Here is a 14,449-nt window from a genome sequence, read left to right as displayed (position 1 = left end):
ATTTGGCATTATCTTTTTTTTATTATTATATTTATTATTATCAATTCTTATAAAAATTCAGAGATTAACTTTCTACTGATGCAGCTTCCAGAAAGATGGGAGAATACCAATTAAGGTTACTAATTTTAGCAGCACAGTATCTCCCATAACAAGCTTTACATCTCAACCTTGTTTATTTTTTTACATCTCAAACTTAGTTATTTTTTCTTGTAATTATAACACATCAGAATGTTATCACATAGCAATTCATCCTTAAAGGAAACTCACTACTGGCACAGCAATTACAATTTTCACAATAAACAAGTCTATCAATCCAAACCTCATAGAGGATAAGGTTAGTTTCTTGTGGAAATCCTGCTCTCTCACACATAACTGGAAGCAAGTCACCTATTGGAAAAGAAAAGGAGTATGAAATGTGTTGCACTGCTTGAAAGACTTATCTGCAAAAGAACAGGAAACTATTTCGTCTATTTTCATTAAGCAGTTTTAAAATGCCTATCTAAGGAATGAAGCCTTCAAGGTTAAAGCTTCCCATATTGAGATTCAACCGCGAGAGAGCCTTTAAGGTTTCCTTCCACTTCATCTGAACAACAAACATGTAAGGCCATCCAATATCAAAGAGGTTAAACAACACTGTTCTTTCTCCAGAAAAGCATTTTCACTTCATTCTGAAAAATTCACATGGATAAAATAAGAACACAGAAAGTAAGTACAAATCAATAGAATGAAATATTTTAAATGAAAAGGTATATCTCAGTGGGCCACATGCTGAATTCTTTCAATGGACTCATCAAAACTAAGGCTCACAGCCAAATCAATCCAAGTAGCTGTCCTCAGGCTATCACTGTGAAAAGTTGTACAAGAGTCTGTTAAATGCAACTGCAGAAGTTCATTCTGCAAAATAATCCAAAATACAAGGGAAAAAACAGGGAGTAATACCACATCACATAACTGGACAGCAAGTTTGAAACACCTGTTCATGTTCAGAACAATCTGGTGAATACTGTAAATCTGTAACAAAAAGTTAATTGGCAGCCAATGCTGTGTTAAGAGAATGCTTTCAGCCTTGTAGAAAGTTTCACTGACTATACTGGGAAAAAAACCTATCAGAAGACCTGCACAGGCATTAGGAGAAATCAGAGTTTCACTCTGTGGCCTACCTTTGATTTCAGTAGAACATCTACTATTAAAAGTAAAGTAGATATACAAACTAATTGTCTCTGCATGTTATAACTTACGTATTTTACAGGATATAGGTGTGTAGATATGTCCACAATAATTCAAACTCCGAGTTTTCGGATCATACATCTTCAGAAACAACATTACATCATCTAGAAATTAAGACAAAATTTAGTTTTAAATAAGGTTTATTTGACCACGTCTGGAGAAAAATCACTTAGATATTTTGCTTTAAGCAGTAAAAAAAAAAAAAAGGCCTTCCTTTATTCATTTGATTAATATCCTTAAAACCTCCTTAAATACTGATTTTATGTAAATCTGCATATATTTATAGAAAATAAATTATTCAGTTATTCCAGTAACATTTGAAACATGCCTTCCACTTAAGTAGAAGTGAGGGCAAAAAGTGTATAAGAAAAACTAATTCCAGCTTTGTAGCTTGATGAGTACATCAACAACAGCATTGAAAAACAGGAGCGCACAGCATTTCTTGAGATATGTCCAAAGAATTTTGCATTTACTCAAGATTTAGCACATAAGCTTACGATCTTTATCAAACTTGGGTAATGTTGCTCCAGTAGCAGCCATCTCTGGATCTACTGTTTCCAAAAATATTGTCCATGGATTTTCATTGTCGCTGAGCTCAATCATCTAAATGGAAGATGTGGAAGAAGCAAAAAGTCTCAGGAGAATAAAATATGAAATGACAATTGATATTACTGAAATTTTTGTCAGATACAAAACTTTTTGACATATTCTGTGAGTGGGAGAGATTTTCTTCTTTTAGCTGAGCTAACGACAGGACGTTTGTGAAGTTTATTAAGAGAAATAATGCCAGACAAGAAATATAAGATTTTAACGAAGCAGAAGTATTACATTTTCCTTGAAGTTGACCTATCTCTTTTTCATTTGAAAATACACCTACAGTTATCACTATTAACACATGGAAATTAACTCTGGAAAAACACAGGACTACTTGTACTATTTAGGCACAGTATTTTAAATTCTAAGCAATACATTTCGTTAAATCCATTTTTTCTGCTCAAATAGCACAAGACTCCAGAAGATATTTACATCCAAAACCTAACATATAAATTATGATGATGTGTTCTCTTCACGGAAAGAATTACACCCTACAGTCCTCCTTCCCTCCAAATCAATCCACTATATTTCAAATATTAGAATCCATAGAATAGTTTGGGATGGAAAGGACCTTAAAGATCACCTAGCTCTAGTCCTCTCCAATATCAAACTTCACCAGACGGAGGTTAAATTGAAATCCTTAAAAAACTGATGTCTCCAAGTTAGATTCTGAAATCCAACTGAGAATCACAGATGACATACAGAAGTAATGTTCTTTATCAGTGAATACTTACTGTTTTATTGCCATCTGCTTCATTATCTAACATTGCAGGTCTTTTTGTTCCATTACTTCTAGCTTGCATTGGCCATAATCTGATCTGATCCTGGGGAAATCCCTAAAATTAAAGTTGTGAAAGGAAACAAAAAAGATTAAGATGCTTACTGAACCCAAACAGAACTTGCATTTTAAAAGGACTGGAAGAAGATAATGACTAAGCTGAGCACATTATACTAAAACAAACACATACAGTCAGCTACAGAAAGCTTACCATTGTTTGAGAGAGGTTTTGAACAAATTCTGTCAACGTGGAGTTTTTTAATACTTTGAAAACGGTGTATTTCACTTTTTCTTCATCATACATGTCATTGCCTTGGTGGCCGCAGAACTGATCCTCTGCTACTATCTGAAAGTTTACATTTAAAGGTTACTGTTTATATTAACTCGCCTCCACAACAAAGTACCATCTTATGACCATTTCCTATGCAGTGTCATTGGCTCTCTGGATGGTACCACACCGCTCACTTTGCGTTCTCACAAAGAAAATTTGTAAGTATATAGACTACAACGAAATTTCACAAGTCAAATCACTAAGTAATTAACATCAAGTAATTCTTATAAATTCTGAACAATAAGACAACAGCAACACTTAGATCCCAATCTCGGAAATGTACTCCAACAACAGTGGCACTTAAAAAAAGCCTGAAAAAAAAGCAGCATCTTTTGTGTGACACAAGGAGGATGCTTCCTGCACCTGCTGCAGCTGGTAACTGACAGAAACAAGGTACAGCTCTGCCAGTCCTTCCACTGAAAATAGCCCTTGTGTAAACATAGTATTGAATGAGCTTAACTTCACCAGCATCTCCACTTATGAACTCCAGCAAGAAAATGCAAAGAAATATGGAGGCAAACAGAAAATGCATTTTATTTTCTTTCACCAGATGGGCTCTGGAAAGAGCCATAAACAGGGCTCCTTAAGGCAATTCATAACAATTTAGTCCATCTGGCTTTTCCAAAAAGATAATTGCAAATATAAGCACTCTCTCCTTCTGCTTCTACTCGATGAGCTCAGTTTGGCAGATGTCCAGCCTTGCTGCCTATGGCCAGATACATTCTAATTTTAGAAAATAATTCCTGAAGGAGATAGAAGTGCAGTGGCAGAGCAGTCCTTTCAAATAACCTACTCCTTCTCCTTTCACTTGAACTTACTATTTTTCAATGCAAGCAAGAAACTTCCTGGGCTTCTAGAGAAAGCAGAAATGCCTACACGCTTTGATTTCCCAGCACAGCAGTGCTTCATTAGTACTCAGTGCACACATAAACATACTTAGAAGCACTGAAATTATTATCTCAGTGAAAACATTACTTCCAAGCTTATTCCAAAACTGAAAATCAAGGTTTGTCTAGGGTGCTCAATATTCTGCATTTTAATGGCAAGGCAGCTGCAACTTGATCTGTTTCAAAAGCTGACCTGCACTTGCATGTAGAGGTGAGCTTCCTGCCTCTCCTTCCTCTTCTGAGCCTCTATTCTTTTCTCTTCTTGTAGCCTTTCCACAAGTTGCTGAGGAATATCATGGTCCGTAACAGGCTGCAAGACTTCACCTACAAAGAAGAATTTATGGTATCATTTCAAAATTTACATCAAACGGGGTTTTCATACACACTTGACTTCCTCTGACTTGAAGTCAAAACCAGACTTTTTCATCTTATAATTAAAAACACGATTTGATATCATTGTGTCTTGGCAAAAGTAGTGTTTTCTATCCTGAGCCAAAATATACTACTTCCATGAAATAAGTAACATAGATTTCTGAATTAAATATCCATTTCAGGCTTAAAAAATATATATTTACCACCATTCAATTGTTTTGAATACACATGCATCTACATACTTATAATGGATTCGATCTAGTTTTCGTTATTTAAGTCACTAATTTTCCACCCCACAAAACAACTAAGGCTAAAACACTCTGCTGATACAGTCTTGCCTTACAGTGCTAAGACAAGGCAGCAGAGGACACACTTCCCATAAGCAAAGGGAAACGATGGCTGATCCCCACAGAATCTATAAAGTTCATCTCTAACTCATGGGGCCTCTTGTCCACAATTCCTCAGTAAAACACAGCCCTAAATGGCAGTATGCCTATCTAACTTGGAACACATGCAGAGTATACATACTTAATTTCGATTCCCTGATGTAAACCAACATGTACGCGTTAGTGCAGTGCCGTACAGATAAGTCGTCGTCATGGCCTCCATAGTTGTGTTCAATCGCCTCTTCCTTGGTACATCTTGATACAACATCATCATCAAATTTACACCACTGGAGAAAATTTTAGATAAATGTCATTTTACACACAAAAACACGTTCTCAGGTGACAAATAAATCCTATTTCTAGCATATCTACAGCTCTCTGAAGTAACCAGAGTTTGTCTTCAAGCAGCAGGAGGTAAAAAAGAAAATCTAGTACAGCCTAATTGGTGCTACCTGCTACAGCATCACGGAGACCATAAGAACCAAACCTTACGTGATGCACATCAACATTCTGCACTGAATACTGAAAGTTTTTAGTCTGATAATTATACAAATTATTCACCTTACGACTCTCCTTCGAGTATTTAATATCACTGCATGAGGCTCAGATAACTGACCTTATTTCTACAAAAGATACAGAGCAATGGTACAACACACAAATAATGGTAACTTCTTGTAATTTTAAAGCAGTTCATAGAAAATTTTAAATAAAACAAATAGAAGCAATGCAGAGTGAAAGACACATAGCAATAAATTCACAGTAAAACCTGACTATTCCTTTTCCCGTGAACATTCACATAGAAATCCAGTGAGCTCAAGGGAAGAGGCACCTGACCCATAAACATCTAATCTGATCAAGTCACCTGAACCTGTAACAGTCAGGCATGCAAAGATGCTGAATTTTTGAGTCACAGAAAGATTCAGATTTGCTTCAGCACAAAGTCAGTCTAAAGAAATGCAGGATGAAATTTGCTTGCTATAGAAATTCAACACACATACACAAGACTGAAGGGATTCCCTCAGCCTTTTAGTGGAAGCCAAATGCAAATAGGAAGGTTCTCTTAAAAAGCCAAGTGGGTCTTTATCACCTCCGAATGTAAGCTGCTCTCTAAAGTGCAAAAACTAGACACCATGGCTGCTGGCTTGATTTCTTTTGTAAATACAAGGCAAGTCCAATACATTTGACTTAACTAAGTGAGCACGGCAGCATGCTCTGTTAGCAAACATCAACTGCAAAGAATTGTCCATCATGAAAACAGCAAGCATCTATTTACAAAACACAAATAGGTTTAGTTGTTTTTCAATACTCACTTTTCCATCACCCTTTGGATTTAAGTAAACAACATAATGTCCACCATGGTTATCTCCACTGTGTACTAGAACTGCATGAAGAATGTAATTTGCTGGATCTTTAGGATCTGTTTTTTGCAAAAATTCATCTAGTGGCAACTGTTCAGGAAACTCAAACCTAATTTTCAAAGAGAATCAAGACAGGTCTATTTGTATTTAAAAGATGCACGCTATTAAGAACACCAATACTTAAGCCAAAGGAGAGTTACAAAAAGTGAACAGGTTACACTGACATTTCCATCAAGGATATGAATACATTGGTAGGTTTTACACAGCTCTTACATGGAATAAAAATAATCTTCACAGACACAGCTGTAGGTGATTAAGTATTCTATTCATCACTCAGAACCCTACCATCAGTCAGTGCACCTTTTGGGGACCTCTAACAAACACCTACACATGCACCTTCCTCTTGGAGTTGATTTAAGAACAGAGTTTTTTCAAATTATTATTATTACTATTGTTTTTTTAATATAAAATATATTAACAGGTCCAAATCCTACATCTGAAAAAATCCACCAAAAACTTACCTATCATTTATCTTGATGTTTTGATCAGTCTGAGGATCATACATAAATCTCATGAGCTGCAGATGTAGTACTGGTGGCAACGTTAGGAACTTCACACCTTTCTCTGCCTCCTACATATTTTAGAGGAAACAGAGGGTTGAAATTGGAAGATTTTTAGCAATTTAAAGCACTTGTCTGCTGCAGACACTCTCCTATGGACTTCTGTTTTACACACTTGGCACAACAATGTGCAAAGAACAGTTCTGAGCCACCTTAATGCCGCACCATCTTCTATGAGTTACTCCAGCAGCATCACTAACCAAGAAATCACTTCATTTAAATTGAAGTCACTCACACAAGCACACATGAACATCTCATTACAAGCAAGTCATGTATAAATGAAATTTAAAAAAATACTGAGGCAAAAACTAATTTCTGATCAATTGGGAATTTCATGTCCACTGTACCCTGCCAACAGATACTTGGCTACCAAACACTGCTTCCTGAGAACACCTAAGAATATACAGAATGTTACTGACAAGATCTGCTATATGAAAGCTGCAAAAATAAGACCTAGGTGGGAGGGAAGGACTTCTCCTTCCTACAGTGGAAGCAACAAAGTACAACTGAAAAGCTCAGGAAGATGCACACGGATAAATGGTTAAAAGTGCATAGGTTCACATGATGTTCTTACTGATGACAGAAAAATGACCTCTTGACATAACTTTTAGAGCTATGCTGCTTTTTCAGTAGGCAAACAGGATGATCTTAAATGAATTCTCAGAAGAGAAGTTCATCATGAAAATCATTCTTGTCATTAGAACTGTTTTAAATACAAAAGCAACATTTACTGCTGATAGGACTGTTTTCAAGTCCACTCTGAGAAATCCAAAAGCAATTAAGAGGAACTACATAAATGCTTGCTTAAAGAGAAAAATGAACAAGATCAGTTGATGCAATCACAAATCATTGTAACAGCAGCAATTTTTTTTGCCACTATAACTCTTTTATTTTATCAAGGACACAGAAATAAATTTTAAAATCAAAGAATAAAAATACCTGCAAGCCATGCTCTCCTGCATCATACTTGTTATCACCATCCAACTGCTCCACTGCAACATAGTCAATGAAGGACTCAAAAACTAAATGAAGAAGATTGGCAAATAGTAGGGAAAGAGGAAGAAAAATGTAAGTTTACTCTAGCCTGGGGGCTTAAAGTATCCATCAAATAACACATTAAGACATCAGAGCTTGTATTTGAATATTTGTCTTTATTGCTATAGTGTTTAAGAACATCAAGAAACATACCAAAATTGTAGAGGCAAAAATAGGAATTTCAACAGATTTTAAAACCACAGTTACAACTGTCTGCCAAATTTCCTGTTCTCACTCTGCAACTGCTAAATATCAAGCTGGATGATTTTGTCTGCTAGAGTCCTACACATTCTTTCCTATGTCTTGTATGCCAAGTAATTGGTAAAGTAATGATAAGGGACCACTACTAAGATGCTCTGGTTAGTTTGTTCTTGTTATCTGCTTGTTGCTACGGTAAGGCCTGAATAAGAATCTATTTCACATGAATTAATCTCCATATATAAATTATAACCAATTGTGAAAACACTACTGTTATTAAGATGGCATTGAAAACTACATTATTACACCAGTAAAACTCCTAAAATTCAGTGTTCTATGAAAATATCTCAGAGAATCAATTAGGTGGGAAGGAGCAAGGAAGGGAAATGGGAGAAGGGGTAAGACTGAAAATAAAAAACCATCTCTGAAATTAAATCAAGGATCTTCCAAAGTGCTGAGCAACAACAAATGAATTTGAAATCTGCAGGTATCAAACTCAGTGGTAAAAAACAGCCCAACATGTTGAGGTATTTCATTGGTGCATATTTCAATGTATCACTTACTATTTTTCTTTCCCTTTATACTTAGCTGGATATCATAATAATCTTCTATTCGTTCAGATCGATAGTCTACATGTTTGCATTGGATATAAGACTGTAAACAAAATAAACAAGACAGAATTTCAGTGTATGCAAAGTAACCGAGTTAATTTTTAAAAATATTAACAGATGAAATACATACCACCATCTTTCCTCTGAACAATTTAGGAATAGTGCCTTCTACACATGTGCCTTTCATTTTATTTTCCACGTTATCAAGCAGCTGAAAGAAAAATCAAGTTTCTTTTTTTTTTTTTTTTTTTTACACAGGATAAACATGCACAGTTTCTGATTCGCTCATCACATATGAATGACTACTTCACTAATTAAAACATTAAGCTACTTCCATTAAAAGTTTTAGTCTGTTCTCACTGGCATTTCCTTTAATCCTCCAAATCCTCCTCTTCCCCCTGGAAAATACTCTGAGGACCACCTCGGATACCATCCTTTGAGTATAAAAAACCTCACAGGTGTAATGACGCACTTGTATCTTCAAAACTACATTCTCCTCTATAGCAATTTAAGGACCACTCATATACTCCATTTATTTTCAGCCTTCCCGGTCCTCTACAAAATCCTCACCCTCAAAAGGCCACAACCAATCCCATTCTTAAAAAATAATATATAAATCAAGGCAAAAGCTCTTAAGTCTTATTGACTTGATTTAAACTAATTAGTGTCAGTATTACTAGGAATGTCACTAATTTGTATTACGTTGGCTGCTCCAAAATGTATTTTATGATGTTGGCCCACAGCATCAGAGGCAGACATTGGGATGGCAGTAGTGGTTGTACCTTCCCACCAATATCCCATTACGTCTTATTGCTGTGTGTCAGATGGCAACAGAAGGGCACTCTGACACATCGGTGTCTGACAGTGAAGAACGTATGAAGCAAAGGTGTGTCGCTGCACTCCACGCAGAGAATTTCCAGGCAGTGACATTCATTGACACCTGCTGAATGTTTATGGAGACCCAACAGTGGATGAGAGCACAGGGAGGCAGCAGGTGCTGCATTACAGCAATGGCAACACTACTGGGGTCACCTCCACTGAGGCAGATTTTTATGATCATGGCACATAGGCTCTTGTTCATTGCTAGCAGAAATGCACAGCTAACAGTGGTGACTATGTTGAAAAATAGTGTCACTGTATTTTTGGTGGAATTTCCGTGGAAATAAATAGGAGGCATTACTTTTGGAGCGACCTACTTATACACACACAATAATCAAGACATGTCAATAAGAAACAGCAAAATCATACCACTCGACATAACTCCTGGACATCATGTTGCATGAAGCTGTCTAAAGTTTCCCACCTTTGCAAGAGAAATCAATACAAAATTACTATATCATAAAGACGATTTACAGCTCAGAAAACGTTTTCATGATTTCTCTTCAGAAATCTCTTATGTGATGAATAGCAAAATACATAGACTCTAAGATACCGTACTGCCTGGTGCACAAGATTTTCAGTTCTGTAGCATGTACCACAGCCTGCTCCTGCATCCATTTCTCCTTCCAGTACCCCGACCTCAGAGCAGGAATGGGCAGCAAATACGTGGGCAGCTGCCCTGCACCCATCTCCCTTCTTCCTGCAGTCCTGGCGACAGGCAGTGGTAAAGCAGCCCAAGCCATGGGAAGAGCCTAGGGTCAAGGCTCTTGCTAGCAGAATGCTTCCTGTTTAAAAACCTATTCTCAGTTCATGTCAAAAAACACTTAAGAAAAGGCCTCGGAGCAATTCAGTGCTGTCAGAATAGTTTCCTCAACGTGCTTCTCACTGCCTCCACACTGAGTGCCCTTCATGTGTAGTTAAGTTGTGTTCAAGGCAAATTTATGCACACTAGAAGAAGCAAATGGATTTATAAGAAATAGTGGCTCCTTTGTACTCATCTGAGCAGTTCATCTTGGATGCACAGTAACTCCAAGGACACATCCATGTTACTGAATGTGCCCACACCACCTATGCTGTACATCTGCAAATAGCTGTGTGAATGGCACAGGTACAACATGGGCTTCAAAGGCCTCCTCAGTGGCCAAGGTGCACACTGCAGCAAGGCTGCTAGGGCCCCTGCCCTAAGTAAAAGGGAAGAAGTACAAAGGGGCTCTTTTCAGTTCCACCACAAAATACTCCCTCACAGAAACTCTTCAGATTTCAGAAGCATTCTTGAGTTTGGGACTCTTCTTCCAACAGTCATCATTTCCACTATATAAAATAAGCTGTATTTATCACAGGGTTCCATGTGAGCCAAAGGTTCAACCCCCTGCTCTTGAAGCCAGACGTAGAGGGGCAGTGAGGAGCAATGTTAACCTTACTTTCCCATCCCACTCTCAGTGATTCATCAGCACCGTTACACTGCAGTATGCTACTCCCAAAAGCAGGCTGAAATAGCTGTGTGGGGTCCTCACTTGAACAAGATCATTGAACTAATCCACTGGATAATTAGGAATGGAAAATAACCTCCTGAATCTGTAGGCTTTTAGCACTTGACATCTTAAAGGACAAAAAAAATCAAAGAGAAGGTTATATCCTAATACTAGGATTTTAAAAGAGGACTCTTTCTGACAATAGCATCAGTTTCTTCTAGAGAAGCCAAGCTTACTCACATTCCTCGGAAAGTCATAGGACCCAATAAAAAAATTAAGCTCTACATAGCATACAGCCGGGTCTCACCATGTTAGAACCTTCCCTTTGATTTAAAGGAGGAAAAAAAAACCAAAGCAGATCTTCAACCACATTCAAAAAATCCTTCCCAAGAACCAGAGCAGGCAGGAGCACATACATTTTCCAAAGGTTGCTCTCAGCTATAAAATTAAGCTCGTGCAGCACCCTCAGGAAAGATCTCTTTGTGCTACTGAAGATGACACAGTTAAGATATTAACTCAAGGTGAAGTATTTACAATATCAGCAAATCCCTTTAGTGTAACAGGATAGCAGCAGTGCTGATAAACTGAACGTACCAGCAGGGAGGGGATGCCATCAGACAGAGCACTGAGGTTACCAACTTCATTTTAAAACTACCCCAAGAAGTGCAAAGAAAAGGACAGATGTAAGGGCACAAAGAATCTTATCGGGGCAGAGCACTTCTACAGCTTTAACAGAATCAGAGAGCTCACAAATGGGATTGTTATGCTGAACACCAGGACAGCTCTGAGGAGACCATTTTTTCTAACGCATTTTCAAATAGTCCTTTCAATACTATTACAGATGATGAGCTTACAAACACACGTGTAATGAAGTACTGCAAATAACCTTTTAGAACAATTTTCAATTAAAACACTCTCCAGGTTTCAGGGTCAACTGAGCTATCAAGCTACTGTAAAAACCAAGCAAACGACCAACAACAAAACCACCATCCTCAGCACTGCTGTACTGCACAACCATCTGCCATTTGGCTGTGTGTTCCAGATGCAAAAGTATGCTTTGTAACACTGTCTCACAGGAGGTACCACAAGAAGGGACACCAGGCAATGAAGTGGGTACTGGAGGGAAATGAAAATAAAAGCCAAGCATTTAGTAGATGTTTTATAGAAGAGAAGAGGTGCTAGTCTGAAGGAAATGCAGACACATTCCGTGTCTGTGTGTGTGTGCTGACTGACAGCTTCACTCCATACAACAGATACTCTTTTTAGGCTTTAAATCACAAAACAGAATACAGGACAAATGTTTCTAAAATGTAAGATCTTTCTAAGTCCTAAGACAGTGCTCTAACAGGCAGGCAGCAGTGCTGGACTAACAATCTGGAGATGCAGATTACAATTTCCCTAAGTTTAATATAGAAACAGAAGAGATATGAACAATACGTGAACTGCAGCATTTCAGCAAAGTGGTTCTGAATGTTACTTAGACAAATGTGTCACACAACGTTCAGGTAAGGCAAATTCTAACCCCACTGCTGCAGTGTTTGCTGACTGTGCATTCCAAAAACCTGACATCCGGACCAGCTGTCATTGGTTCTGATTATTAACAAAAACCTTCTCAAGCTACCGATGAAAAACTAGCAATTAACATGCTGTATTAATACTTCTCTGCACCTCTCAAAAAGTCTGATTTAAATAAAACATTTTCAAATAAATACTATATAAAACCTGTAAGAGCCCCAAAATAGCTGAAATGTCCAAAACTTACCCAAAAGACTTTGTTAGCTTTTTAGTTCCAACTGGTTTGTCACTATGTTGCAGCTCATAAAACACTCTTTGCAATGCTAAAGGAACACTTTTGGATGAATCATCTCCTTCAGTGGGCATCATGTACACAGCCTGAAAAAGTATTTTGTTCAATTAGTATCAAAGGCAAAAGTTCATTCCTCGAATCACTTAATGCACGCTTTCCTCTTCAGTGACTGAACTCCATACAACTCATTTAATCATCACTCCAAAATAATGAAATAAAATCTTTTACTGTAATGTAAAAACAGCAATTGTCTAAAATCATCTTATTAGAGCACAGTGGTCACAAAGATTTCAACAACTGATTCTGTTCATGGTAACATTATCTAAATAGTTCTCTTATTGTACCCTAGGAAAGTAAATACACTCAGGCATTCAACGCACGTGAACCGTTTATCATGCCTATGTCTATGCAATCATCACAGTAGAATCTGATACACTGGATAGCACTACAGGATTTTGAAAGTTCAGTTTTGTGCTTTAGCTTGGCTGTGTGACTACCATCACCTCCACAACACCACATGAAAGCATAAAGGGCATCAGGAGAGTGAAAACAGAGGGCCTAGGCGGAGCATGAGGATGCCAAAGGCAACCCTGAGATTCTCTGATACATTCATTCCTACTGAACAGCATTGCTGCCTGGCAGAGTAAACAGCTTCATCAAATCAATTCACTAATTACAGCAGACTGAAAACAAAAACGTTACGCAAATAGACCAGCAGGCATTAGGAGAGCTCAGACAGGTAGGAAACTGAGATTTGTTTATGGAACCTTACGTCAATATGTCTACAGGGAAGTAACAGCAAAGAAAGGGTATTTACAGGGAAATGCTCACTTAAAAATTCTGAATGTAAGAAGAAAATAGAGACAACTTTGAAAGGGGATAATAGGTGAAAAAAGAGACACTGATATTAAGTATCATAGGAGAAAACATCCTGTTAAACAGAATGATTGCCACCTCAATTTTAATAGTCTACCTTTGCTCTGCACTTGCACATCTCAGAGCTTGATTAAACCACTCTCACCAACTGGTATTTAAAAAAAAAGACAAAAAAAAGACATCCTCCATTTTATTCTTCAGAACAAGTTTTATCTTTCCGTCACCCCTACAGCAGCCCAGCAGGACAACCACGCAGCCACGCCATGCAGCTTCACTCAGCTAGGATCAATTCATCCTGACGCAGCTGCATCAGCAGGTGTTCCACGGGGCCATGCACGGCCACAGAGCTCCCAGCAGACAGCAGAGCAGCCTGGGGGGCTCAGTGTGCCGTGCCCCCGCGCACAGACCCAGCTCCGAGCAGCCCACTGCCCAGTGTGTGCCCAGCTGAGCCCCTCCTGGAGCACTGCTCCAACACCTCTCTGCACACACACACTGTACGGTCTGACCACTCCATTGTGACAATTTCTTTCCTCACATCAGATCATACGATTTCAAAACAAACCCATTAGAATATATATATACATACGTGTGTGTGTGTGCTTTCAGCTGCTTCTCTATTTTCATTATCCTAATGCAGAGTTACAGTTAACTATGCTGATCTGGGCAAAGTCCAATTTAAACATCAATAACTAAAATTATCCCTTTGATTTTAGAAGAGTTATTTTTTGCTTGAAAACACTAACATCAAGATGAGTCAGCATCTTGCAGAATTAACTTAGCCTCCCCCTAACCCTGGGTTATGAGCCCTTTTATGAGCTGGTCTTCAGTAGGCAGTATGGGAACGGGTAGCATTTGAACAACCACGTTTCAAGTCTTCTGAATCTGATCAGCCTCTGCTCATTGTTTTCAGTATCCTGTAAATGCTCCTCAGAAAGCAGAAATTGAGCAAGTTGCTAAGCTTTAGCAAATAGGATATGAAAATCACAACAAAAAAATTCCAATGTAACCTGTGCTGATA

At 38.0% G+C, this 14,449-nt stretch overlaps 1 protein-coding gene across 6 annotated transcripts in view; it reads right to left on the bottom strand.

Moving 5' to 3' along the window:
* USP7 (ubiquitin specific peptidase 7) overlaps positions 1–14,449 on the bottom strand; it is a 64,703-nt gene that overhangs the window by 12,790 nt on the left and 37,464 nt on the right. For 5 of the 6 annotated variants that reach the window (XM_046900554.1, XM_046900552.1, NM_204471.3 and 2 more), the window contains 14 exons: positions 12,511–12,641; positions 9,646–9,700; positions 8,528–8,608; positions 8,350–8,440; positions 7,493–7,575; positions 6,455–6,564; positions 5,886–6,042; positions 4,718–4,862; positions 4,011–4,141; positions 2,811–2,945; positions 2,556–2,657; positions 1,725–1,830; positions 1,239–1,331; positions 320–387 (listed from right to left, as the gene is read on the bottom strand). In XM_046900554.1, coding sequence (XP_046756510.1) covers positions 320–387; positions 1,239–1,331; positions 1,725–1,830; positions 2,556–2,657; positions 2,811–2,945; positions 4,011–4,141; positions 4,718–4,862; positions 5,886–6,042; positions 6,455–6,564; positions 7,493–7,575; positions 8,350–8,440; positions 8,528–8,608; positions 9,646–9,700; positions 12,511–12,641 — 1,488 coding nt within the window. Of the gene's footprint in view, positions 1–319; positions 388–1,238; positions 1,332–1,409; positions 1,831–2,555; positions 2,658–2,810; positions 2,946–4,010; positions 4,142–4,717; positions 4,863–5,885; positions 6,043–6,454; positions 6,565–7,492; positions 7,576–8,349; positions 8,441–8,527; positions 8,609–9,645; positions 9,701–12,510; positions 12,642–14,449 lie in introns of those variants that run through there. The other variant, NM_001348012.2, reaches the window with a different exon arrangement.

This window comes from Gallus gallus, chromosome 14, assembly GCF_016699485.2.
Source record: "Gallus gallus isolate bGalGal1 chromosome 14, bGalGal1.mat.broiler.GRCg7b, whole genome shotgun sequence".
Taxonomy (NCBI): Eukaryota; Metazoa; Chordata; class Aves; order Galliformes; family Phasianidae; genus Gallus; species Gallus gallus.
The sequence above is the reverse complement of the archived record's forward strand: the minus strand, read 5'-3'. Positions and strand labels throughout refer to the sequence as shown.